The following is a 25172-nucleotide window of genomic DNA, read 5'->3' on the forward strand; positions in this document are numbered from 1 at the left end:
GCTCTCAACCGCACCTGGAGCCAGGGACGTCCTTCTCCCGACAGGAGGAGCAAGAAAAGGAGAGGGAGCAGGATGTCACTGACAGGTCAGGAGGGACAGAGGGAGACCGGGACCGACAGGGTGTCATGATCAGCCCCACCCGATCCCTCAGGGGAGAGAATCCAGGGCCCTAGCAGCCATGTGAACTGCCCATGTCACACGTGCAGTGAGGAGGCTCCAGGCAGGACGGCCACCCAGACTGGGAGGGGACGTCTGATTTTACTCTAAGTGTTGGCAACTAATTAAAAAACGTGAAAAGTCATGATCTGACTCTCGGGACAAGTCTGAGCACGGACTCAGCACATCGTGAAAATGCATAAAACATAGAACAGAGCAGTGTTTTATATGCTGATTAGTAAAGTACTCACACAGCAGGTTTGAGGACTATTAAAGTAATCGTGGAGAAGAGGTAATCAGGAGCAAAATAATTGAAAAATGGAAAAAGTAACAAAGCCTGGAAATGCTGGGAAATCTCCTGGGTTCCCAGGAGAGAGCCAAGGCCCAGGTGGCCTCACCCCATGTTACTCTGAAGCAAACCTGACACCCCAACGTTTGGTCCCCAAGTACCTGGATGCGCCTCCACGGAACCAAGGAGAGCAAGTGGAGGGTCCTGCGGGGGCAGGCATGACAGGCAAGGTCTCCCTGGCTGGGACCCCGAGGACCCCCTCCCCTCAGACCCGGAGGTGGCATGGGTCCCACAGGAAGGGCCTCATCTTCAGAGGACGTCTAGTGCTTTCCAGCTCCTGATGTCACCACAATGGCAAAGGATCACTGGGCCTCTGGGGGCGACCAGCATACCTGGGACCACTCAGCCGGCAGGCCCACCTCCAGAACTTACCAGCAGCTCACTGCCTTGTGTGCTGCGGACCCCTCCTGTATCCCAGCCGCCAAAGCTTCGAGCACGGCTGAGGCAGAAAAGAGACAGACACACATCATCACCGTCCATCATAAACAGCCCCGACCAAGTGCTTCTGGGCAAGTCAGGTAACGGACACCTTGCCATCACAGGCCTCCTAGGCCCCCGAACCCCCCCGACGCACAAGCCCTGCAAGATCCCAAGTGTCTCAGTGGTACCAGACTTAAGCCTTGAAAATCAAGCACAATATGTAGGCAAGAAAATGCTTCCCTAATGAACCATTCAACTGGTCACCACTGCTGCTCTGGAGATCAAATGTGAAGCCACCAAAACTGACAGCAGGAGAAAAACAAGCAAGTTGGTGAGTTTAGACCCAATCACAACCGTGCAAGAGGCCTGCCAGGAGCAGCACTGAGCTGGAAAGGCGGCGAACCGCAGGAATCCCTAACCAGCAAGGGAGGCCATTTACAACGTGGGCCACAGAGCCACTCACAAGCCAGCATCCTCTCGAGAACAGCAACGGCCACCTGTGGGGACAGAACACTGCAGTTACACAGGGGCACAAGCGAGCCAGCTGTCACCCCAAAGTAAAACAAGACTCGACTTTACAAAGAGCTCGTCTCCAGATTCCCCCTCAGGCACAGCCCAGGATCTGGGCCGTGGGGAGGGCTGTACCCTCGTGGGCCGTGGGGAGGGCTGTACCCTCGAGAGCCGTGGGGGAGAGACCACCGCCCAGGCCCGTGCCCTCACATCTGCACTCAGGGGCGCCCTGTGGTGACAGCAAAGCGGACTTCCCCGTATACAGCTGACAACTACAGCGTGGGTCCCTCGTGCTGCAGCCGCTGCCCCACAAGGCCTGGTGTCCTCCCACCTGGGTCATCCACTCCGGCTCCACGGTTCCTCTCACATCCACGTTCTTCTGGAATCCCCTCAAAACAAGCATTTGCACAAAATCTGAAAGCCACAAAACCAAAGCATTTACATACACTGTGGTCTCTGAACAGCCGTGAATCACACAGACCACCAGCTTCAGAGGGGCCGGCAGGGTGAGGACCTGCATGGAGCTGGGGGGACACCGGTTCCTGGCCCCAGGGAGCCCACCGACCACACCACCAAACCCAGCCAAGCAGAGCCTCTTCCCCGAGCCACACTCCACGCGAAAATGAAACACAATCCATCAAGTTTATAGGAAGGATTTTCTCACTGAAAACAAAAAAGTATCTTCTAAGGGTTTTACGTGGCCTTCCTCTCAGCCAATCTCCTACACCAACCATACACGGACAGTTCTAGGGCCCGGAAGCATTACATTGCGGGGAATGAGGCAGGAAATGGACTCATGCCTTCTGAAAAGGTTACGACCAATGGGACTGAAATTAAAAAGATTTTGTCAAATTTCAATTTAAACTTAATCTGGGACCAGATTACAGGATTCAGGAATTGGAAATAATTCACATCACCAAGAAAGTTTTAGGAAAAAGGAATGCACATTTTGCAAAGGAAAACAGTCCACAAGCCAACTAACTGTAGGGAACCCCTCCCATCGAGGTTTCCATTTACTTGTGGACTGCATTCCTTCGGCATGACCGGTGACGGCGGGCCTGCTGACTCGGAGAGAACGGGAAGGTGCCAGAAGAACAGGGTGTGGCGCTGCCCAGGCGTCCACAGCAGGGCAGCCCTGCTCACCCAGAGTCCCCACATTCAGATAAGGATTCCTGCCCAAGCTCCCACTTTGCTTCTCCCGGGCACCTTGTAAAACCACTGCCTAGAATTGAGCCGCGGAAAGCCAGTGGCCACCGTACAAGCACTGGTGCCTTCCACTGTGCTCTCTCCCGCTCGCTTGTGACCTGGACGGAGGACGGCCCATCCCCAGCTCCCTGGGATCTGTAAATAACCAACCTGTGACCCTACGTCCTTTGCACATTGTCTAGGAGCTGCGTCTTCAGTCAAATCAGCCCTGGACTCTCACTTTCCCGAAGTGGGAGCTGGGATGCCGGGGGAACCACCTGCCTCTGCTCGCAGGTCACAAGGTACACATCCTTAACACACCAGCTCCGGCCCAACCCATCGGGTCAACAGGCTGACATTTGCACACAACTCAAGTTCAACGCAAACCCACAACGACAGGTACAGACTGCAATGACTTCCTGTTGGAGTGTGTGGGCCGCTCTGCTTCCCACAGATCGTCATAGCAGAAAGCATTCCCACTGGTCTAAAGCAATTGTACCCAAGAACCCACCTGTGCCGTGAACTTACCAGAAAGCATAGCCCTGGCGACGTCGGCGTGCTGACAGGGTGCCTCTGTCTGCTCACACAGCAGGCGCAGGTCCCTAGAGAGCCAGGCCACCACGGCCTGAGAGTCGGCATGGCTGGGGGCACAAGCACACAGCTCACCTGACCCCATTATTCCACTTTCTTTCACACTCACTCCACTGACAGCAAGCTGGCGACTACCTCAGCCTTCCCGTCCCAAGTCACAACGGGGCCAGCAGATGTACAAGGGGCATCAGGAATGGCTGCCACTGATGTTAAAAATCATCACTTTTTTCAAATAGTTTATTTATTTGGAGTAGCTTACTATTCTTGGGGGAAAAAAGAAATTTCAGTAATAACAAATAGTGAGAGTAGTGATAATGGGCTCTAGACATCAGCAATGCAGCAGCCCTGCAGGACAGCCCTTGTCTGGGCGCAGAGCAGCGGAGTGGGGGAGCCCTCACCCGCCTCCCCTGTCAGATTTTTATTTCCCTGGAGAATAAGGATGATGAGCATCTTTTCACCTGCTTGGCTATTTGTAAATCTTCTTTAGAGAAACGTCTACTGAAATCCTTCGTCCATTTTTTAATTGGATTATTTTTCTTCTTGTTGAAGTTTAAGAATTCTTTTTTTCTAGATACTAGGTTCTTATCAGATATATGATTTGCAAACAATTTGTATGCATTGTCTGTTCATTGTTTTGATAGGGCCGACACACTAAAGTTTTAAAACTTGATGAGGCCTAAATGACCTATTTTTTCTTTTGCTGCATGAGTTTTCGGTGTCATAGCCAAGAAACCCCTGCCTGATCCAAGGTCATGTAGACTTACCCTCAGATCTTCTTCTATGAGGTTTATGGTTTTAGCCCTTAGGTTTAGGTCTCTGATGCACTGAGTTAGTTGCCATCTGTAGTGTGAGGTAGGGTCCAACACCATTCTTTTGCATGTAGATGTCCAGTGGTCCCAGCACCACTGTTGAAAAAACTGTTTTTCCCCATTAAATGGTCTTAGCACCGTTGTCAAAAATCAACTGACCATAAACGTATGAGTTTACATCTGGATCCTCAATCCTACTGTTTATCTATACATCAATTCTTATGCCAGGACTGCACTGTCTTGATAATTACAGTCTTGTAGTAAGCTCTAAAAACCGGATGTGGGGACTTCCCTGGCAGTCCAGTGGTTAGGACTCCACGCGTCCACTGCAGGGGGCACAGGTTCGATCCCTGGTCGGGGAACTAAGATCCTGCATGCCGCATGGCATGGCCAAAAATAATTAATTAATTAATTAAAATAAAAACAGGATGTGTGAATCTTCCAATTTTTTTCCTTCTTTCTGAATAATTTTTGGCTATTCAGGGTCCCTTGCATTTCCATATCAATATTAGGACAAGCTTGTCAATGTCTTTAAAAATGCCAGCTGAGATTTTGAAGGATCCTGACTGAGTTCATAGCTCACATTGGGGAGCAGTGCCATCTTGACAATATTAAGTCTTCTAATCCACGGATATGGAACGTCTATTTATTTAGGTCTTAATTTCTTTCAATGATGCTTTATATAGGGCTTCCCTGGTGGCGCAGTGGTTAAGAATCCACCTGCCAATGCAGGGGACACGGGTTTGGGCCCTGGTCTGGGAAGATCCCACATGCCATGGAGCAACTAAGCCCGTGCGCCACAACTACTGAGCCTGTGCTCTAGAGCCCGCAAGCAACAACTGCTGAGCCTGTGCGCCACAACTACTGAAGCCTGTGCGCCTAGAGACTGTGCTCCGCAACAAGAGAAGCCACCGCAATGAGAAGCTCACGCACCGCAACAAAGAGCAGACCCCACTCACCGCAACTAGAGAAAGCCCATGTGCAGCAACGAAGACCCAACGCAGCCAAAAATAAAGAAATAAATAAATTTATTTTTAAAAAAATGATGCTTTATAGTTTTCAGTGCATAAGTCTTGTTCTTCTTTAACTTTATTCCTAATTTACTCTTTTTGATGTGTTATTAGATGAAATTACTTCTTAATTTCACCTTCAGGTTGTGCATTGTTATCATACACAAATACAAGTGATTTTTGTGTATTGGTCTTGCATCTTTCAACCACACGGAACTCATTTATGGCTCCAGAACTTTTTTATGCTGTGGATTTCTTAGGATTTTCTGAATGGAAGATCATGTCATCTGCAGAGAGTTTTACTTCTTCCACTCCAATCTGGATGCCTTTTTCTTTCCCCCTTGCCTAATTCCCTGGCTAGAAACTCCAGTGATGTTGAACAGAAGTGTTAAGAACATTCCTGATCATATGAGAGCCTTCTGTCTCATGACATTGATGTGAGCTGTGGGTTTTTCACAGATGACCTTTATCAGGTTGAAAAGTTCCCTCTACTCCCAGCTTGCTGAGTTTTCATCATGAAATAGTATCAGATTTTGTCAATTGCTTTCTGCTTCTATTAAGACTGTCCTTTTATTAAATATGTTAATTAATTTTCAGATGTTAAACCAACCTTGCATTTTGGGGATACATCTCCCTTATTATGGTGTTTAGACCTTTCATATGTTGCTGGATCCAGTTTGCAAATATTTTGTTGAGAATTTTTGCATCTATATTCATTAGAGACATTGGTCTGTAGTTTTGTTTTGTGACGTCTCTGTCCAGCTTTGATATCAGGGTATTACTGGCCTTGTGGAGTAAGGTGGGAAGTGTTCCAGCCTTCTTTATTTTCTGGAAGAATTTATGAAGGAATAGCACATTTCCTCTTTAAGTGCTTGGCAGAGTTCACAAGAGAAGCCAGGCCCTGAGATTTTCCTTGTGGGAAGCCTTTATATTATTAGTAACTCAGTTTCCTTTCTTGTTACAGATCTATTCAGTTCTTTTCTTTTCAAGCCGGTGCAGTCTTTTGCATTTTTCTGGAAATTCATCCATTTTATCTGTTTTCTAATTTATCGGCAAAAAATTGTTCACAAGGACTTCCCTGGTGGTGCAGTGGTTAAGAATCCGCCTGCCAATGCAGGGGACACGGTTCAAGCCCTGGTCCGGGAAGATCCCACATGCCACAGAGAAACTAGGCCCGCATGCCTAGAGCCCGTGCTCCGCAACAAGAGACGCCTCCGCAACAAGAGACGCCACCGCAACGAGAAGCCTGTGCACCACAACAAAGAGTAGCCCCCGCTCGCCGCAACTAGAGAAAGCCTGCGCGCAGCAACCAAGACCCAATGCAGCCAATAATTAATTAATTAATTAATTAGTTTTTAAAAAATTGTTCACAGTATTACCTTAAAATGCTTTTAATTTCTGTACGGTCAGCAGTGATAACCTTTCTTTCATTTTGATTTTAACCATTTATGCCTTTTTTTCATGCTAAGTCCAGCTAAAGGTTTATCAATTTTGCTAACCTTTTCAAAGCTCTTTTCTTTTTTTCATTGATTTTCTCTATTACCTTTCCTATCTCATTGATTTCTGCTCTAATTGTTATTATTTCCTTCCTTCTGCTTGCTCTGGGTTTGGTTTGCTTTTCTCTCTCTAGTTTCTTATGGTCAAAGTTTAAGTCACTGATTTGAGGTCATTCTTTTTTGTCATGTAGGTTTTTGCAGCTATAAATTTCCCTCTAAGCACTACTTTAGCAGCATCTCATAAATTTTCACGTGTTGTTCTCCTTTTCATTTGTCTTGAGGTATTTTCTAATTTCCCTTGTGATTTTTTTCACTGACCCATTGATTATTTAAAAGTGTATTGTTGGGTTTCCCTGGTGGTGCAGTGATTAAGAATCCGCCTGCCAATGCAGGGGACACGGGTTCGAGCCCTGGTCTGGGAAGATACCACATGCCGCGGAGCAACCAAGCCTGTGCGCCACAACTACTGAGCCTGCGCTCTAGAGCCCACAAGCCACAACTACTGAGCCCAAGTGCCATAACTACTGCAGCCCGCACGCCTAGAGCCCATGCTCTGCAACAAGAGAAGCCACCACAATGAGAAGCACACACACCGCAACGAAGAGTAGCCCCCGCTCACTGCAACTAAAGAAAGCCCACGCACAGCAACGAAGACCCAACGTAGCCAAAGATAAAAATAAATAAATAAATTTGTTAAAAAAAAAAAAAAAAAAGTCTACTGCTTGATTCCCAATATTGTGGATTTCCCAAATTTTCTTCTGTTGATTCTATTCAGTTCCTTTGTGGCTTGAGAACATGCTGTGTATGGTTTCAACGCTTTTAAACTTATTCCAACTTGGTTTATGGCCTGAACTGTGTGACCTATCCTGGAGCTGGGCACCCTGGGTGGGACGGTCTGAGGGCGTCAGGTACATCAGCTGCGACTGGGGCTCTCTCTTGTCTCCGGGTCGTTGCTGGTCTGAGCAGGTGATCCACCCGTTACTGAAAGTGGGGGACTGAAGGCTCCAATGATCATAGTTGAAAGTCCATCTCTCCCTCCAACTGTCAGGTTTTGCTTCATGTATCTGGTGCCCTGACATCAGGCGTGTATGCTACGAGATACGGTTTTCACGTAGTCAAACTGATCAATCTTTCATGACTTCTGGATGTGACCCACGTGTCATGCCACCACTGGTTTCAATACAGCATTTTCAACTGTGCTTGACAGTCCCCCAAACTAGACATTCTCTATTTTCCCTGACCAGAGAATAAACACGTAAACCTCCAGCCTTCTGTCGACCAGGGGAGGAGTGATTGCCTGGCTGCCTACAGCAGAGAAGACAATCCACCTACAGCTCCAAATGCTTCTCACGTGTGTTCTCAGTCAGCTCATTCTGAGCCCCGCTCCCCTTCACTCTCTCACCCAGAGGCACCGGGCGCCATCGCACCGCCAGCTCACTTGCTAAGTCATTCACCACCAGCCCCTCCGCCTCCTGCTTCTCCTCCCCTAGACTCTCCCAACCTTATGGGGTTATTCCTTTTATAAAACCCCCTTTCTGACTCTTGGTGGGATTTCAGGAGGTAAGAGTTGTACACATTCTATCAACCATATTTACCTGAATGTCTCTCTTTTAGTTTTTAAAAATATTTTATCGCATTGTACATCTTATACAAAGAAAACATTACCAAGTCTGTGCATGATGAAGACTTCAATTATAACAAATGTTCTCTTTAAATAATAAAGCAACTGCTTCTCTGGGTGATTTTTGGCTTTACATATAAATAAATCATACTAGATTAGAAAAAAATAAATTATGTAATATTAATTAAATTTCATGTTACATAAAATTTTAATTTTTAATTTAAATGTTCAATTTACTTTAATGGTAAATAATCACTGGTATACCTTTCCAGCAGCTCTTGGAGGCTTACAATGTTTTGAACATGAAGGCGCCACACAGCTTCAAGCAGCAAAGAATTCTGCAGAAAATCACAGAAACTATGAGTCCTTCACGCACACATTATCCTACAAGACGTTCAGCCTGTGCGCTTAACCACGTACTCTCCTGAAGACCAAGCCTCCCAACACTCACATCACCACCTTCGCCCCCCACCACTGCCACCATCATTCCCAGGTTCAGGCTCAGGCTTGCTCTCTGCCCAGCCTCTAGCTTAGTCCACTTCCAGGTCTTTCTCCACTATGGCCAACACAAGATTCCAAAATGTAACTGGCCAGGCCAATCTCTCCTCTTCTTTAGAACCCTTCCGTGGCTCCTCCCAGCTTTCAGGACAAAGTTCAGACTCTCGTCTGTCCTCCCAGGGAGGCCCTCCAGGCTATAGCACTGATGCGCCCACCCCCTTGAACAAGGAGCCCCAGTCGGACTCGGCCCCAACACCCACAGTGCCCTCCTCTTCACCCAGGAACTCATGCCTCACACCCCACGCAACTTCCTTCCAGGAAGCCCTTCCTAACCACCCAATCAGCCATGGCCGCCCACCCTTCTCTGCTACCTGCAAACACTGGGACCATCCCAATCCACGTGCATTTAGCTAGTTACCAACGGGCGCAGGGGCCATACCAATGCCTGACAATCAACTGAGCTCTACACTGTATGCTGGATAAAAGGGGGGAAAAAACCATGAATGCACCATCATCTTGGTTTTTTTCTTTCCTTCTTCTATATACTTAACTGATCTCATTTAGTAACTAAGCGATAACTTTCAACTGTTCAAAAATCAGTAAATCAACTACACTCCAACATAAAATTAAAATTAAAGGGACTTCCCTGGTGGCGAAGTGGTTAAGAATCTACCTGCCAATGCAGGGGACACGGGTTGAATCCCTGGTCTGGGAAGATCCCACATGCCGCGGAGCAACTGAGCCCGTGCGCCACAGCTACTGAGCTTGCGCTCTAGATCCCGCGAGCTACAACTACTGAGCCCACGCGCCGCAACAACTGAAGCCTGCGCGCCTAGAGCCTGTGCTCCGCAACAAGAGAAGCCACCGCAATAAGAAGCCCATGCACCACAACGAAGAGTAGCCCCCACTCGCCGCAACTAGAGAAAGCCCGCGCACAGCAACGTAGACCCAACGCAGCCAAAAATAAATACATAAAATAAATAAATTTATAAAATTAAAAAAAAATCTATAGGCCTACTGAATTCAAAATGTTTTAAAACCGAACAGATAAGGGAATTCCCTGGCAGTCCAGCAGTTAAGACTCCACTTGCTCCCAATGCAGGGGGCCCGGGTTCAATCCCTGATAGGGGAACTAAGATCCCAAAAGCCACGCAGCACAGCCAAAAAACAAAGAAGGATTTTAAATCACTTTAAATCACATTTTTCTAATTTACTATGCTACCCTGGGAAATGGTTCATCATAATATACCTAAAAAAGCAAAACACGATGTTTCTGTGCATAGTCTATTCTAATAAATATTACTAATGATGGATGAATATTGACAAGTATGGTGATTGACGGTCCTTCTTTCCCATCCACAGAGGCACCCCAGTCTCTGTAATTAATGCGATGCTTGCTGGAACTCCTAACAAAACATGGGGATTTTACTGGCTCCACCAAAATCAACAGGACACTGCTTGAAAACCCTAGAGTCAGAGTTACAATCTCAACTTTACCTGTACTTTCCATAATTCTTGACAGAAGGAAAGACGGGAAAACATGCTTTGTGCTAATAAATTCTGAGCGATCTCAAACAAGGAAGACAGTTTCTTCTGAAAAGAGAGATTAAATCTTTTCTAAGAAACGGTATTAAATGTCCAATTTTCCCAAACAGCTGAACAGCAACTCGTGCTGTGTCTTACCCTCTGGTCCGGCGTCATCAGCACCTTGGGAGGGGGACCTGCATCTGCTTCACACACCTGCACGAAGCCAGAGGCCACCACCTGGCTGGACAGGACGGCTGCTGGAACACCCAGCTGCGCAGCTTGGTCCCGCAAAGCAGAGCCTTAAAGATGAGACAAAACACAGACACACACAACAAAATGTACAACTGAAGTAGATTGGTTAAATGCCTTCTCCGAAGCTCTAGCACCACAGAAAATTGCATTTTGAAGGGGAGAAGAGATCTGGGGGGAAACACGAGGTATGAAAGTAAGACGACTTCAGTCTAATTGAAGAAGCTCACAAGAATCAGGGCAGCACCTGAAGCCCATGGTTGCATATACATATCTGTGCGTTTTGTATGACAAAAACAAGGGAGCTTGGCAGATACATTCTGACCAAGAACTTTAGCAACTCTTTCCAAAGGAGCACAATCAACTGAGAACTTTTAACAAATTTCAGTTTTTTATAGTTACCACTCCCACAACCGTACGTTGATGTTTGACTGGACACGGGGTCTGGCTTCCTGATGCCAGCCACACACATGGTGGGCATCGCATGCCACAGGTGTGCCCGGTCCCTGGGCTGCCAGGTGGAAGCTGGGCCCACAGGCAGCCACCCGCCTCCTGAGGATCAGCCCCTGGTCTGCACTCAATAAAAGGAGAAATGCTGGGCAGCCTAGAAATAGATGATGCCAACAAGAAAATTGTTTTCTAGTTTATGTGACTTCCAAAATTAATTTAAAGAAACCAGGAAACTGTACCACATGCCCATTACCTTCAAGGCTTGAAACACAGACCACTACAGAAATGAAAACATGTGCAATAGTTGTAAACGTTCCAAGTGACAGTACTAGATACTATCCACCACTGTGGTCAAGAAATAACTCATGGGGCTTCCCTGGTGGCGCAGTGGTTGAGAATCTGCCTGCTAATGCAGGGGACACGGGTTCGAGCCCTGGTCTGGGAAGAGCCTACATGCCGCGGAGCAACTAGGCCCGTGAGCCACAATTACTGAGCCTGTGCGTCTGGAGCCTGTGCTCCGCAACAGAAGAGGCCACAATAGTGAGAGGCCCGCGCACCGCGATGAAGAGTGGCCCCCGCTTGCCGCAACTGGAGAAAGCCCTCGCACAGAAACGAAGACCCAACACAGCCATAAATAAATAAATAAATAAACAAATAATTTTTTTAAAATCTTAAAAAAAAAAAAAAGAAATAACTCATGGTAGAAATGTAGAAAATGCTCATTTCTAGCCATTTATTTCCAATTTGTGTCTATGGGAAAGTTTATCCCTGTTTTTATTTACAAGGCTTTTATTTTTATACAAATATGAGTATGTGTGGTAGCCACTACCTTCAGCAGGAAAAACAACTGAAAAATTCATGAGTTGAGAGTCTACTTATATTTCTGTGGTCAAGGTGAAGAGCTTCTTATCTAAGTTCTCATGCTCTGATCCAAAAGTCCACACAAGGAAGCGTGTAGCTGAGCTGGTTCCCTGCACATCGCACAGTCTGCGAAATCCAAGTACAATTCCGGCCGAGAGGAACAGCACCGTGACCTTGAGGGATCAGCTGCCAACGCAAGCCTGGGGTGCAAGGTTATCAGAGTAGAAATTTAAAACAAATTAGTGGATTAGTTAATACAGTCGTCCCTCAGTATTCCAGGGGGATTGGTTCCAGGGCCGCCCGTGGATACCAATATCCGCAGCTGCTCAAGTTCCTTACACAAGATGGCGTACTGTTTGTATATAACCTACACGCATCCTCCAGGACACTTTAAATCATCTCTAGATTACTTATAATACCTAAAGCAATGTAAATGCTGTGTAAATAGTTGCTGGCACACAGCAAATTCAAGTTTTGCTTTTTGGAACTTTGTGGAATTCTTTTCTCCCCTGAATATTTCCATCCAAGGTTGGTTTAATCCACAGATGTGGGACCCATGGATACAGAGGGCCGACTGCATCTTTCTGAAATGACAGTCATTACATAATAAAAATGTGAAAGACCAGAAAATAACTTATTTTTGTTATTCCCACAGAACTCTCCCTGTCTCGTATTCTCAAAGTGGGGCGGGGGACCTAGAAACATACAAGCAGACCTCGATTTATCGCACTTTGTAGAGACTGCCTTTTTTTACAAACTTAAGGTCTGTGGTGACCCTGCACCCAGCAAGTCTATCAGCATCATTTTTCCAACAGCACTTGGTGTCTCTGTGTCACACTTTGGTAATTCTCACAATATCTCAAGCTTTTTCGTTATTATCACATTTGTCATGGTATTTGTGATGCGTGATCCCCGATGTCACCACTGTAACTGTTTTGGGGCATCACAAACTACACCCATAGATGATGGTGAACTTAATCCACAAACATCCTGTGCGTGCTGACTGCTCCACCTCCCGGCCGCTCCCGTCTCTCTCCGTCTCCTCGGGCCTCCCTCTTCCCTGAGACACAGTACTGAAATTAGGCCAATTAATAACCCTACAGTGGCCTCCAAGTGTTCCAGTGAAAAGAAGAGTTGCACATCTCTCACTTTAAATCAAAAGCTAGAAATGACTTAGCGAGGAAGGCACATCAAAAGCTGAGACAGACCTAAAGCCTCTTGCACCAAACAGTTAGCCAAGCTGCGAAGCCGAAGGAAAAGTTCTTGAAGGAAATTAAAAGTGCTACTTCAGTGAACACATGAATGATAAGGAAGCCAAACAGGCTTATTGCTGATATGGAAAAAGTTTGAGTGGTCTGGACAGAAGATCACACCAGCCAAAACATTCCCTTCAGCCAAAGCCTGATCCAGGGCCAGGCCCTAACTCTCTTCAATTCTATGAGGGATGAGAAAGGGGAGGCAGCCACAAAAGCAAAGTCTGAAGCCAGCAGGAGTTGGTTCATGAGGTTGCAGGACAGAAGCCGTCTCCACAGCACGAAAGTGCCAGGTGAAGCAGCAGGTGCTGATGGAGAAGCTGCAGCAGGTTCTCCAGAGGCTCTAGCTCAGATCACCCATGAAGGTGACTACACTGAACCACAGATTTTCAATGTAGAGGAAACAGCCTTCTACTGGAAGAAGATGCCATCCAGGACTTTCATAGCCAGAGAGGAGGAGTCAATGTCTGGCTTCAAAGAAGAGGTTGACTCTCTTGTTAGGGGCTAATGCAGCTGGTGACTACGTTGAAGCCAATTCTCATTTACCATCTGAACGTCCTTGGGCCCTTAAGAATTATGGTAAATCAACTCTGCCTGTGCTCTAAAAAAATGGAAAAACAAACCTGTATGACAGTACATCTGTTGACAACATGGTTTATTGACTATTTTAAGCCCACCGTTGAGACCTACTTCTCAGGAAAAAAAGATTCCTTTCAACTGCTCGTTGACAATGCACCTGGTCACCCGAGAGCTCTGTTGGAGATGGAAAATGAGATTCATGCTGTTTTCATGGCTGCTGACCCAACACCCACCCTGCAACCCATGGATCAAGGAAGAATTTCAACTTTCTACTCTTATCATTTAAATAATACACTTCGTAAGGCTATAGCTGCCGTAGATGGTGACTGCTCTGGTGAATCTGGGCAAAGTGAATTGATGGCCTTCCGGAAAGGATTCACCATTCTAGATGCCATTAAGAACATTTGTGATTCATGGGAAGGATGTATCAAAATCAAAATGTTGACATTAACAGGAATGGGGAAGAAGTTGATTCCAGCCATCATGGATGACTTTGAGAGGTTCAAAAATGCAGTGAAGGAAGTAACTACAGATGTGGAGGACATAGTAAGAGAACTAGAATTAAAAGTGGAGACTGAACACCATTTACAATAACCTAAGCGACGTAAGTGTCCATCGACAGGTGAATGGGTAAAGAAGATGTGGTACATATACTCAATGGAATATGACTCAGCCATAAAAAAGAATGAAATAATGCCATTTGCAGCAACATGGATGCACCTGAAGGTTATCAAAGTGAGTGAAGTAAGTCAGACAAATGTGGTATGATATCACTTACTTGTGGAATCTAAAAAAATGATACAAATAAACCTATTTACAAAACAAAAACGGACTCACAGACATAGAAAACTTATGGTTACCAAAGGGGAAAGGGGGGCAGGGTGGGACAAATTAGGAGTTTGGGATTAAAATACACACACTACTATATATAAGACAGATAAACAGGGACTTCTGGCAGTCCGGTGGTTAAGATTTCGCCTTCCAATGCAGGGGATGTGGGTTCAATCACTGGTTGGGGAGCTAAGATCCCACATGCCTTGGGGCCAAAAAACCAAAACATAATACAGAAAAAATATTGTAACAAATTCAAGAAAGACTTTAAAAATGATCCAGGTCAGGGACTTTCCTGGTGGCACAACGGTTAAGAATCCACCTGCCAATGCAGGGGACATGGGTTCGAGCCCCGGTCCGGGAAGATCCCACATGCCACGGAGCAACTAAGCCCTTGCGCCACAACTACTGAGCCTGTGCTCTAGGACCCGCGTGCCACAACTACTGAAGCCCGTGTGCTTAGAGCCCGTGCTCCGCAACAAGAGAAGCCACCACAATGAGAAGCCCGCACACGGCAACGAAGAGGAGCCCCCACTCGCCGCAACTAGAGAAAGCCCACGTGCAGCAATGAAGACCCAACGCAGCCAAAAATAAATACATAAAAATAAATTTAATTAAAAAAAAATGGTCCACATCAAAAAATCTTAAACAAAAACCAAAACAACACAGATAAACAAGGACCTACTGTATAGCACAGGGAACTATACTGGATGTCTTGTAATACCCTATAATGGAAAAGAATCTGAAAAAGTGTATCTAGAGAGAGAGAGAGAGAGAGAGAGAGAGCTATCTATATATGTATAACTGAATCACTCTGTTATACACCTGAAACATTGTTAACTCAACTATACTTCAATGTAAAAAATTACAGAAATTGAAAAAAAAAAAAGTAGAGCCTGAAGATGTGACTGAATTGCTGCAACCTCATGATAAAATATGAAGGATGAGGAGTTGCGTCCTGTGTCTGAGCAAAGGATGTGGTTTCTTGAGATGGAACATACTCCTTGTGAAGATGCCAGGAAGACTGTTGAAATGACAACAAAGGATTTAGACTATTACATAAACTTAGCTGACAAAGCAGCAGCAGGGTTTGAAAAGACTGACTCCAGTTTGGAAAGTTCTACGGTGGGTAAAATGCTATCAGCCGGCATTGCAGGCTACAGAGAGAGGATCTGTGAAGGGAAGATACAGCAGACTTCACTGCTGTCTTGTTTTAAGAAGCGGCCGCAGCCCCCCAGCCTTCAGCGGCCTCCACTCCGGTCAGTGAGCAGCCATCAGCACTGAGGGAAGACCCTCCACCAGCAAAAAGGTGGACGCTCTGAAGGCTTAGGTGATGGTTAGCATTTTTAGCCATAAAGGTGGACTCTCTGAAGGCTTAGGTGATGGTTAGCATTTTTAGCCATGAAGATGGACTCTCTGAAGGCTTAGGTGATGGTTAGCATTTTTAGCCATAAAGATGGACTCTCTGAAGGCTTAGGTGATGGTTAGCATTTTTAGCCATGAAGATGGACTCTCTGAAGGCTTAGGTGATGGTTAGCATTTTTAGCCATGAAGATGGACTCTCTGAAGGCTTAGGTGATGGTTAGCATTTTTAGCCATAAAGGTGGACGCTCTGAAGGCTTAGGTGATGGTTAGCATTTTTAGCCATAAAGATGGACTCTCTGAAGGCTTAGGTGATGGTTAGCATTTTTAGCCATAAAGGTGGACTCTCTGAAGGCTTAGGTGATGGTTAGCATTTTTAGCCATAAAGGTGGACTCTCTGAAGGCTTAGGTGATGGTTAGCATTTTTAGCCATAAAGGTGGACTCTCTGAAGGCTTAGGTGATGGTTAGCATTTTTAGCCATAAAGATGGACTCTCTGAAGGCTTAGGTGATGGTTAGCATTTTTAGCCATAAAGATGGACTCTCTGAAGGCTTAGGTGATGGTTAGCATTTTTAGCCATAAAGATGGACTCTCTGAAGGCTTAGGTGATGGTTAGCATTTTTAGCCATAAAGATGGACTCTCTGAAGGCTTAGGTGATGGTTAGCATTTTTAGCCATAAAGGTGGACTCTCTGAAGGCTTAGGTGATGGTTAGCATTTTTAGCCATAAAGATGGACTCTCTGAAGGCTTAGGTGATGGTTAGCATTTTTAGCCATAAAGGTGGACTCTCTGAAGGCTTAGGTGATGGTTAGCATTTTTAGCCATAAAGATGGACTCTCTGAAGGCTTAGGTGATGGTTAGCATTTTTAGCCATAAAGGTGGACTCTCTGAAGGCTTAGGTGATGGTTAGCATTTTTAGCCATAAAGATGGACTCTCTGAAGGCTTAGGTGATGGTTAGCATTTTTAGCCATAAAGGTGGACTCTCTGAAGGCTTAGGTGATGGTTAGCATTTTTAGCCATAAAGGTGGACTCTCTGAAGGCTTAGGTGATGGTTAGCATTTTTAGCCATAAAGATGGACTCTCTGAAGGCTTAGGTGATGGTTAGCATTTTTAGCCATAAAGATGGACTCTCTGAAGGCTTAGGTGATGGTTAGCATTTTTAGCCATAAAGGTGGACGCTCTGAAGGCTTAGGTGATGGTTAGCATTTTTAGCCATAAAGGTGGACGCTCTGAAGGCTTAGGTGATGGTTAGCATTTTTAGCCATAAAGGTGGACGCTCTGAAGGCTTAGGTGATGGTTAGCATTTTTAGCCATAAAGATGGACTCTCTGAAGGCTTAGGTGATGGTTAGCATTTTTAGCCATAAAGATGGACTCTCTGAAGGCTTAGGTGATGGTTAGCATTTTTAGCCATAAAGATGGACTCTCTGAAGGCTTAGGTGATGGTTAGCATTTTTAGCCATAAAGGTGGACGCTCTGAAGGCTTAGGTGATGGTTAGCATTTTTAGCCATAAAGATGGACTCTCTGAAGGCTTAGGTGATGGTTAGCATTTTTAGCCATAAAGATGGACTCTCTGAAGGCTTAGGTGATGGTTAGCATTTTTAGCGATAAAGGTGGACTCTCTGAAGGCTTAGGTGATGGTTAGCATTTTTAGCCATAAAGATGGACTCTCTGAAGGCTTAGGTGATGGTTAGCATTTTTAGCCATAAAGGTGGACTCTCTGAAGGCTTAGGTGATGGTTAGCATTTTTAGCCATAAAGATGGACTCTCTGAAGGCTTAGGTGATGGTTAGCATTTTTAGCCATAAAGATGGACTCTCTGAAGGCTTAGGTGATGGTTAGCATTTTTAGCCATAAAGGTGGACGCTCTGAAGGCTTAGGTGATGGTTAGCATTTTTAGCCATAAAGGTGGACGCTCTGAAGGCTTAGGTGATGGTTAGCATTTTTAGCCATAAAGGTGGACGCTCTGAAGGCTTAGGTGATGGTTAGCATTTTTAGCCATAAAGATGGACTCTCTGAAGGCTTAGGTGATGGTTAGCATTTTTAGCCATAAAGATGGACTCTCTGAAGGCTTAGGTGATGGTTAGCATTTTTAGCCATAAAGATGGACTCTCTGAAGGCTTAGGTGATGGTTAGCATTTTTAGCCATAAAGGTGGACTCTCTGAAGGCTTAGGTGATGGTTAGCATTTTTAGCCATAAAGATGGACTCTCTGAAGGCTTAGGTGATGGTTAGCATTTTTAGCCATAAAGATGGACTCTCTGAAGGCTTAGGTGATGGTTAGCATTTTTAGCCATAAAGGTGGACTCTCTGAAGGCTTAGGTGATGGTTAGCATTTTTAGCCATAAAGATGGACTCTCTGAAGGCTTAGGTGATGGTTAGCATTTTTAGCCATAAAGGTGGACTCTCTGAAGGCTTAGGTGATGGTTAGCATTTTTAGCCATAAAGATGGACTCTCTGAAGGCTTAGGTGATGGTTAGCATTTTTAGCCATAAAGGTGGACTCTCTGAAGGCTTAGGTGATGGTTAGCATTTTTAGCCATAAAGATGGACTCTCTGAAGGCTTAGGTGATGGTTAGCATTTTTAGCCATAAAGATGGACTCTCTGAAGGCTTAGGTGATGGTTAGCATTTTTAGCCATAAAGGTGGACGCTCTGAAGGCTTAGGTGATGGTTAGCATTTTTAGCCATAAAGATGGACTCTCTGAAGGCTTAGGTGATGGTTAGCATTTTTAGCCATAAAGGTGGACGCTCTGAAGGCTTAGGTGATGGTTAGCATTTTTAGCCATAAAGGTGGACGCTCTGAAGGCTTAGGTGATGGTTAGCATTTTTAGCCATAAAGATGGACTCTCTGAAGGCTTAGGTGATGGTTAGCATTTTTAGCCATAAAGATGGACTCTCTGAAGGCTTAGGTGATGGTTAGCATTTTTAGCCATAAAGATGGACTCTCTGAAGGCTTAGGTGATGGTTAGCATTTTTAGCCATGAAGATGGACTCTCTGAAGGCTTAGGTGATGGTTAGCATTTTTAGCCATAAAGATGGACTCTCTGAAGGCTTAGGTGATGGTTAGCATTTTTAGCCATAAAGATGGACTCTCTGAAGGCTTAGGTGATGGTTAGCATTTTTAGCCATAAAGATGGACTCTCTGAAGGCTTAGGTGATGGTTAGCATTTTTAGCCATAAAGATGGACTCTCTGAAGGCTTAGGTGATGGTTAGCATTTTTAGCCATAAAGGTGGACTCTCTGAAGGCTTAGGTGATGGTTAGCATTTTTAGCCATAAAGGTGGACTCTCTGAAGGCTTAGGTGATGGTTAGCATTTTTAGCCATAAAGGTGGACTCTCTGAAGGCTTAGGTGATGGTTAGCATTTTTAGCCATAAAGATGGACTCTCTGAAGGCTTAGGTGATGGTTAGCATTTTTAGCCATAAAGGTGGACTCTCTGAAGGCTTAGGTGATGGTTAGCATTTTTAGCCATAAAGATGAACTCTCTGAAGGCTTAGGTGATGGTTAGCATTTTTAGCCATAAAGATGGACTCTCTGAAGGCTTAGGTGATGGTTAGCATTTTTAGCCATAAAGGTGGACTCTCTGAAGGCTTAGGTGATGGTTAGCATTTTTAGCCATAAAGGTGGACTCTCTGAAGGCTTAGGTGATGGTTAGCATTTTTAGCCATAAAGATGGACTCTCTGAAGGCTTAGGTGATGGTTAGCATTTTTAGCCATAAAGGTGGACTCTCTGAAGGCTTAGGTGATGGTTAGCATTTTTAGCCATAAAGATGGACTCTCTGAAGGCTTAGGTGATGGTTAGCATTTTTAGCCATAAAGATGGACTCTCTGAAGGCTTAGGTGATGGTTAGCATTTTTAGCCATAAAGATGGACTCTCTGAAGGCTTAGGTGATGGTTAGCATTTTTAGCCATAAAGGTGGACTCTCTGAAGGCTTAGGTGATGGTTAGCATTTTTAGCCATAAAGATGGACTCTCTGAAGGCTTAGGTGATGGTTAGCATTTTTAGCCATAAAGATGGACTCTCTGAAGGCTTAGGTGATGGTTAGCATTTTTAGCCATAAAGATGAACTCTCTGAAGGCTTAGGTGATGGTTAGCATTTTTAGCCATAAAGATGGACTCTCTGAAGGCTTAGGTGATGGTTAGCATTTTTAGCCATAAAGATGGACTCTCTGAAGGCTTAGGTGATGGTTAGCATTTTTAGCCATAAAGGTGGACTCTCTGAAGGCTTAGGTGATGGTTAGCATTTTTAGCCATAAAGGTGGACTCTCTGAAGGCTTAGGTGATGGTTAGCATTTTTAGCCATAAAGATGGACTCTCTGAAGGCTTAGGTGATGGTTAGCATTTTTAGCCATAAAGATGGACTCTCTGAAGGCTTAGGTGATGGTTAGCATTTTTAGCCATAAAGGTGGACTCTCTGAAGGCTTAGGTGATGGTTAGCATTTTTAGCCATAAAGATGGACTCTCTGAAGGCTTAGGTGATGGTTAGCATTTTTAGCCATAAAGATGGACTCTCTGAAGGCTTAGGTGATGGTTAGCATTTTTAGCCATAAAGATGGACTCTCTGAAGGCTTAGGTGATGGTTAGCATTTTTAGCCATAAAGGTGGACTCTCTGAAGGCTTAGGTGATGGTTAGCATTTTTAGCCATAAAGGTGGACTCTCTGAAGGCTTAGGTGATGGTTAGCATTTTTAGCCATAAAGGTGGACTCTCTGAAGGCTTAGGTGATGGTTAGCATTTTTAGCCATAAGATGGACTCTCTGAAGGCTTAGGTGATGGTTAGCAGTGTTAGCCATAAAGATGGACTCTCTGAAGGCTTAGGTGATGGTTAGCATTTTTAGCCATAAAGATGAACTCTCTGAAGGCTTAGGTGATGGTTAGCATTTTTAGCCATAAAGATGGACTCTCTGAAGGCTTAGGTGATGGTTAGCATTTTTAGCCATAAAGATGGACTCTCTGAAGGCTTAGGTGATGGTTAGCATTTTTAGCCATAAAGGTGGACTCTCTGAAGGCTTAGGTGATGGTTAGCATTTTTAGCCATAAAGGTGGACTCTCTGAAGGCTTAGGTGATGGTTAGCATTTTTAGCCATAAAGATGGACTCTCTGAAGGCTTAGGTGATGGTTAGCATTTTTAGCCATAAAGGTGGACTCTCTGAAGGCTTAGGTGATGGTTAGCATTTTTAGCCATAAAGGTGGACTCTCTGAAGGCTTAGGTGATGGTTAGCATTTTTAGCCATAAAGGTGGACTCTCTGAAGGCTTAGGTGATGGTTAGCATTTTTAGCCATAAAGATGGACTCTCTGAAGGCTTAGGTGATGGTTAGCATTTTTAGCCATAAAGATGGACTCTCTGAAGGCTTAGGTGATGGTTAGCATTTTTAGCCATAAAGGTGGACTCTCTGAAGGCTTAGGTGATGGTTAGCATTTTTAGCCATAAAGGTGGACTCTCTGAAGGCTTAGGTGATGGTTAGCATTTTTAGCCATAAAGGTGGACTCTCTGAAGGCTTAGGTGATGGTTAGCATTTTTAGCCATAAAGATGGACTCTCTGAAGGCTTAGGTGATGGTTAGCATTTTTAGCCATAAAGGTGGACTCTCTGAAGGCTTAGGTGATGGTTAGCATTTTTAGCCATAAAGGTGGACTCTCTGAAGGCTTAGGTGATGGTTAGCATTTTTAGCCATAAAGATGGACTCTCTGAAGGCTTAGGTGATGGTTAGCATTTTTAGCCATGAAGATGGACTCTCTGAAGGCTTAGGTGATGGTTAGCATTTTTAGCCATAAAGGTGGACTCTCTGAAGGCTTAGGTGATGGTTAGCATTTTTAGCCATAAAGGTGGACTCTCTGAAGGCTTAGGTGATGGTTAGCATTTTTAGCCATAAAGATGGACTCTCTGAAGGCTTAGGTGATGGTTAGCATTTTTAGCCATAAAGATGGACTCTCTGAAGGCTTAGGTGATGGTTAGCATTTTTAGCCATAAAGGTGGACTCTCTGAAGGCTTAGGTGATGGTTAGCATTTTTAGCCATAAAGGTGGACTCTCTGAAGGCTTAGGTGATGGTTAGCATTTTTAGCCATAAAGATGGACTCTCTGAAGGCTTAGGTGATGGTTAGCATTTTTAGCCATAAAGATGGACTCTCTGAAGGCTTAGGTGATGGTTAGCATTTTTAGCCATAAAGGTGGACTCTCTGAAGGCTTAGGTGATGGTTAGCATTTTTAGCCATAAAGGTGGACTCTCTGAAGGCTTAGGTGATGGTTAGCATTTTTAGCCATAAAGGTGGACGCTCTGAAGGCTTAGGTGATGGTTAGCATTTTTAGCCATAAAGGTGGACTCTCTGAAGGCTTAGGTGATGGTTAGCATTTTTAGCCATAAAGGTGGACTCTCTGAAGGCTTAGGTGATGGTTAGCATTTTTAGCCATAAAGGTGGACTCTCTGAAGGCTTAGGTGATGGTTAGCATTTTTAGCCATAAAGGTGGACTCTCTGAAGGCTTAGGTGATGGTTAGCATTTTTAGCCATAAAGGTGGACTCTCTGAAGGCTTAGGTGATGGTTAGCATTTTTAGCCATAAAGGTGGACTCTCTGAAGGCTTAGGTGATGGTTAGCATTTTTAGCCATAAAGGTGGACTCTCTGAAGGCTTAGGTGATGGTTAGCATTTTTAGCCATAAAGGTGGACTCTCTGAAGGCTTAGGTGATGGTTAGCATTTTTAGCCATAAAGGTGGACTCTCTGAAGGCTTAGGTGATGGTTAGCATTTTTAGCCATAAAGGTGGACTCTCTGAAGGCTTAGGTGATGGTTAGCATTTTTAGCCATAAAGGTGGACTCTCTGAAGGCTTAGGTGATGGTTAGCATTTTTAGCCATAAAGATGGACTCTCTGAAGGCTTAGGTGATGGTTAGCATTTTTAGCCATAAAGATGGACTCTCTGAAGGCTTAGGTGATGGTTAGCATTTTTAGCCATAAAGGTGGACTCTCTGAAGGCTTAGGTGATGGTTAGCATTTTTAGCCATAAAGGTGGACTCTCTGAAGGCTTAGGTGATGGTTAGCATTTTTAGCCATAAAGGTGGACTCTCTGAAGGCTTAGGTGATGGTTAGCATTTTTAGCCATAAAGATGGACTCTCTGAAGGCTTAGGTGATGGTTAGCATTTTTAGCCATAAAGGTGGACTCTCTGAAGGCTTAGGTGATGGTTAGCATTTTTAGCCATAAAGGTGGACTCTCTGAAGGCTTAGGTGATGGTTAGCATTTTTAGCCATAAAGATGGACTCTCTGAAGGCTTAGGTGATGGTTAGCATTTTTAGCCATAAAGGTGGACTCTCTGAAGGCTTAGGTGATGGTTAGCATTTTTAGCCATAAAGATGGACTCTCTGAAGGCTTAGGTGATGGTTAGCATTTTTAGCCATAAAGATGGACTCTCTGAAGGCTTAGGTGATGGTTAGCATTTTTAGCCATAAAGATGGACTCTCTGAAGGCTTAGGTGATGGTTAGCATTTTTAGCCATAAAGGTGGACTCTCTGAAGGCTTAGGTGATGGTTAGCATTTTTAGCCATAAAGGTGGACTCTCTGAAGGCTTAGGTGATGGTTAGCATTTTTAGCCATAAAGATGGACTCTCTGAAGGCTTAGGTGATGGTTAGCATTTTTAGCCATAAAGGTGGACTCTCTGAAGGCTTAGGTGATGGTTAGCATTTTTAGCCATAAAGATGGACTCTCTGAAGGCTTAGGTGATGGTTAGCATTTTTAGCCATAAAGGTGGACTCTCTGAAGGCTTAGGTGATGGTTAGCATTTTTAGCCATAAAGGTGGACTCTCTGAAGGCTTAGGTGATGGTTAGCATTTTTAGCCATAAAGGTGGACTCTCTGAAGGCTTAGGTGATGGTTAGCATTTTTAGCCATAAAGATGGACTCTCTGAAGGCTTAGGTGATGGTTAGCATTTTTAGCCATAAAGGTGGACTCTCTGAAGGCTTAGGTGATGGTTAGCATTTTTAGCCATAAAGGTGGACTCTCTGAAGGCTTAGGTGATGGTTAGCATTTTTAGCCATAAAGGTGGACTCTCTGAAGGCTTAGGTGATGGTTAGCATTTTTAGCCATAAAGGTGGACTCTCTGAAGGCTTAGGTGATGGTTAGCATTTTTAGCCATAAAGGTGGACTCTCTGAAGGCTTAGGTGATGGTTAGCATTTTTAGCCATAAAGATGGACTCTCTGAAGGCTTAGGTGATGGTTAGCATTTTTAGCCATAAAGGTGGACTCTCTGAAGGCTTAGGTGATGGTTAGCATTTTTAGCCATAAAGGTGGACTCTCTGAAGGCTTAGGTGATGGTTAGCATTTTTAGCCATAAAGGTGGACTCTCTGAAGGCTTAGGTGATGGTTAGCATTTTTAGCCATAAAGGTGGACTCTCTGAAGGCTTAGGTGATGGTTAGCATTTTTAGCCATAAAGATGGACTCTCTGAAGGCTTAGGTGATGGTTAGCATTTTTAGCCATAAAGGTGGACTCTCTGAAGGCTTAGGTGATGGTTAGCATTTTTAGCCATAAAGGTGGACTCTCTGAAGGCTTAGGTGATGGTTAGCATTTTTAGCCATAAAGGTGAACTCTCTGAAGGCTTAGGTGATGGTTAGCATTTTTAGCCATAAAGGTGGACTCTCTGAAGGCTTAGGTGATGGTTAGCATTTTTAGCCATAAAGATGGACTCTCTGAAGGCTTAGGTGATGGTTAGCATTTTTAGCCATAAAGGTGGACTCTCTGAAGGCTTAGGTGATGGTTAGCATTTTTAGCCATAAAGGTGGACTCTCTGAAGGCTTAGGTGATGGTTAGCATTTTTAGCCATAAAGGTGGACTCTCTGAAGGCTTAGGTGATGGTTAGCATTTTTAGCCATAAAGGTGGACTCTCTGAAGGCTTAGGTGATGGTTAGCATTTTTAGCCATAAAGATGGACTCTCTGAAGGCTTAGGTGATGGTTAGCATTTTTAGCCATAAAGGTGGACTCTCTGAAGGCTTAGGTGATGGTTAGCATTTTTAGCCATAAAGATGGACTCTCTGAAGGCTTAGGTGATGGTTAGCATTTTTAGCCATAAAGATGAACTCTCTGAAGGCTTAGGTGATGGTTAGCATTTTTAGCCATAAAGATGGACTCTCTGAAGGCTTAGGTGATGGTTAGCATTTTTAGCCATAAAGATGGACTCTCTGAAGGCTTAGGTGATGGTTAGCATTTTTAGCCATAAAGATGGACTCTCTGAAGGCTTAGGTGATGGTTAGCATTTTTAGCCATAAAGATGAACTCTCTGAAGGCTTAGGTGATGGTTAGCATTTTTAGCCATAAAGATGGACTCTCTGAAGGCTTAGGTGATGGTTAGCATTTTTAGCCATAAAGATGGACTCTCTGAAGGCTTAGGTGATGGTTAGCATTTTTAGCCATAAAGATGGACTCTCTG

At 44.6% G+C, this 25172-nt stretch overlaps 1 protein-coding gene across 4 annotated transcripts in view; it reads right to left on the minus strand.

The window, feature by feature from the left end:
- Nucleotides 1–25172, minus strand: part of FANCA (FA complementation group A) — a 59126-nt gene that overhangs the window by 30905 nt on the left and 3049 nt on the right. For all 4 annotated transcript variants that reach the window (XM_036834771.1, XM_036834770.1, XM_036834768.1 and 1 more), the window contains exons 4-10: nucleotides 10329–10471; nucleotides 10143–10238; nucleotides 8412–8485; nucleotides 3149–3261; nucleotides 1767–1849; nucleotides 1389–1422; nucleotides 878–944 (exon numbers count right to left, since the gene is read on the minus strand). In XM_036834771.1, coding sequence (XP_036690666.1) covers nucleotides 878–944; nucleotides 1389–1422; nucleotides 1767–1849; nucleotides 3149–3261; nucleotides 8412–8485; nucleotides 10143–10238; nucleotides 10329–10471 — 610 coding nt within the window. The remainder of the gene's footprint in view (nucleotides 1–877; nucleotides 945–1388; nucleotides 1423–1766; nucleotides 1850–3148; nucleotides 3262–8411; nucleotides 8486–10142; nucleotides 10239–10328; nucleotides 10472–25172) is intronic.

The sequence above is a fragment of the Balaenoptera musculus genome, chromosome 19 (assembly GCF_009873245.2).
Source record: "Balaenoptera musculus isolate JJ_BM4_2016_0621 chromosome 19, mBalMus1.pri.v3, whole genome shotgun sequence".
Classification (NCBI taxonomy): domain Eukaryota; kingdom Metazoa; phylum Chordata; class Mammalia; order Artiodactyla; family Balaenopteridae; genus Balaenoptera; species Balaenoptera musculus.